The following is a 2,071-nucleotide window of genomic DNA, read 5'->3' on the forward strand; positions in this document are numbered from 1 at the left end:
TCAGAAATCAGATTTTCCAGATATCAGAGTTTTGAGCAGTGATCATGTATGAAAATAAGACCGTAGCGCTAGCGAGGTGGAGTGGCTAGCGCCGCCCCAACACAAAGCGAGCGGCAGTCCAGGAGAGGTTAGGTTCTGTATCTTTACAGTTCACACAGTTTAGAGTAGGCCTATGCTTGAACCCAGTACATGACATCACATTCACCACAGGTTCAAGGTTTATTGCGACAGCTGAGTCACTGTCGTTGAATGAAAGATGAATCAATGAGGTTCCGTACACTAACTACAACAACACCGAGACTGTTTTGAAAATTATACTTAGAAATACGGTTGTGCAATGCAATAGGCATTACTCTGTTTTTAATGGGAGTATTTTGTTGCTAGTTTAGGTCTTACCACTAGTGTACATACAAATGTATCTACTGCAAATGACAAAGAGAGGTTATCCCTTCATCAACCCTAGGAAACACTGTTGTTATCACTCACCGCAGCGCCGTATGGCTTCATAGTTGTTCTTTGACTTTCGGTGGCACCTTTTATCATCACTAGTCAGTTCCTTCCACTCTGAAGTGGTGAAAAACTCTTTGATATCCTCATATTCGCTATCGTCACACTCGCCGCTCGACATGGTGGTCAACACCGCAGGCTGGGCTGGGCTACACCGTCTGCTGTCGCTGCGCGTCGTCATCCTCAGCCCACCACCGCATTGCACTGTCTGTAAAGCACCTTTCTTAGCTGGTAGCACTTGGTTAACTAATTCCAGAACGTTGTGGTCGGTCTCAATTAATGACCATAATTCGTATTACAATTGATATGCTCGTAGACATTATGTATTTTCACTCCTAGGAAAAGAAAGAACAGTGTGTATCCTTTTTGCCTGCCAAGATCAAAACTACGAGACAAACCTTTGTCGCAGGTCTGGCATACGTAAGGTTTTTCACCGGTGTGGTGGGGGAGCTGCCACTTTCCCGCCAACCGCCCCGCACCTGCAGCTAGTGCATAGGCAACCCAACGTACTGGCATGTCTCAGCCTGGACACCCGGTACCACAAACTAGAGGCGGAATCCGGGGCAAACGAGAAGAAGCACTGCGGCACGAAGGTAAACTTTAGGCGAAGTTTAGATTCGCTTCGGACCTCACGGGCTCAGGGTAGCGCAGAAATTAAATAATTGTACGGTATGTTTTTGTACAGATTTATTGGTAGAATCATTGAAGCAACAAACAACGCTAACAGCGAAAGTGCAAAATAATTGTCAAAATACTAATGCATACAGGGTCACTTAAAAAGAACAAACAAAAGATATTGAGAATAGAATACTAAGGCTAACTACAGAAAAAACATGGAACAATCTGGTTAAGTATTGGACGCTCTAGCAAAGGACTTGAAAATAAAGTGTCTAGTACCACTTCTGTTGTGTCCTCATGAGTCGATTTAGAAAATAAGTCATGTGAAAACCAGCGGCCCAAGTACGTCTGCCATGCGTAAGCTACGGTTCAACTCTGTGAGTCCACATGTGTCTACGGAGTGTGGTGCTTGCAGTAAATCCTTTGTCACAAATCTGGCAGATGTAAGGTTTCTCACTTGCGTGAGTCCACATGTGTCTACGGAGTGTGGTGCTTGCAGTAAATCCTTTGTCACAAATCTGGCAGATGTAAGGTTTCTCACTTGCGTGAGTCCACATGTGTCTACGCAGGTTGGTATTCTTAGCAAATCCGTGGCTGCAAGTCTGGCATACATACGGTTTCTCACCTGTGTGAGTCCTCACGTGTAAGCGGAGACTTGTGCTGGTAATGAACACTTTGCCGCAAGTCTGGCATTCGTATGGTTTCTCACCTGTGTGAGTCCTTATGTGTACACGGAGTTTTGTGCTCTCTCTAAACCATTTGCCGCAAGTCTGGCATTCGTAAGGTTTCTCACCTGTGTGCGTCATCATGTGTCTACGGAATGTAGTGCTGTCACTAAACCCTTTGCCGCAAGTATGGCATTCATAAGGTTTCTCTCCTGTGTGAGTCCTTATGTGTCTACGGAATGTAGTGCTGTCACTAAACCCTCTGCCGCAAGTCTGGCATT

At 45.3% G+C, this 2,071-nt stretch overlaps 2 protein-coding genes across 2 annotated transcripts in view; both read right to left on the reverse strand.

Moving 5' to 3' along the window:
* The window catches only part of LOC113213049 (zinc finger protein 883-like), a 31,277-nt gene extending 30,649 nt beyond the window's left edge, over positions 1–628 (reverse strand). The window contains exon 1 of the mRNA XM_052266524.1: positions 487–628. Coding sequence (XP_052122484.1) covers positions 487–628 — 142 coding nt within the window. The remainder of the gene's footprint in view (positions 1–486) is intronic.
* A 551-nt stretch (positions 629–1,179) lies between these two features.
* On the reverse strand, positions 1,180–2,065 carry LOC127749206 (zinc finger protein 239-like). Its single transcript, XM_052266481.1, has one exon. The coding sequence runs from the start codon at positions 1,932–1,934 to the stop codon at positions 1,488–1,490; it is 447 nt and encodes a 148-aa protein (XP_052122441.1). The 5' UTR covers positions 1,935–2,065; the 3' UTR covers positions 1,180–1,487.
* Between the last annotated feature and the right edge of the window lie 6 nt (positions 2,066–2,071).

The sequence above is a fragment of the Frankliniella occidentalis genome, unplaced genomic scaffold (genome assembly GCF_000697945.3).
Source record: "Frankliniella occidentalis isolate FOCC.00 unplaced genomic scaffold, Focc_3.1 Scaffold39, whole genome shotgun sequence".
Classification (NCBI taxonomy): Eukaryota; Metazoa; Arthropoda; class Insecta; order Thysanoptera; family Thripidae; genus Frankliniella; species Frankliniella occidentalis.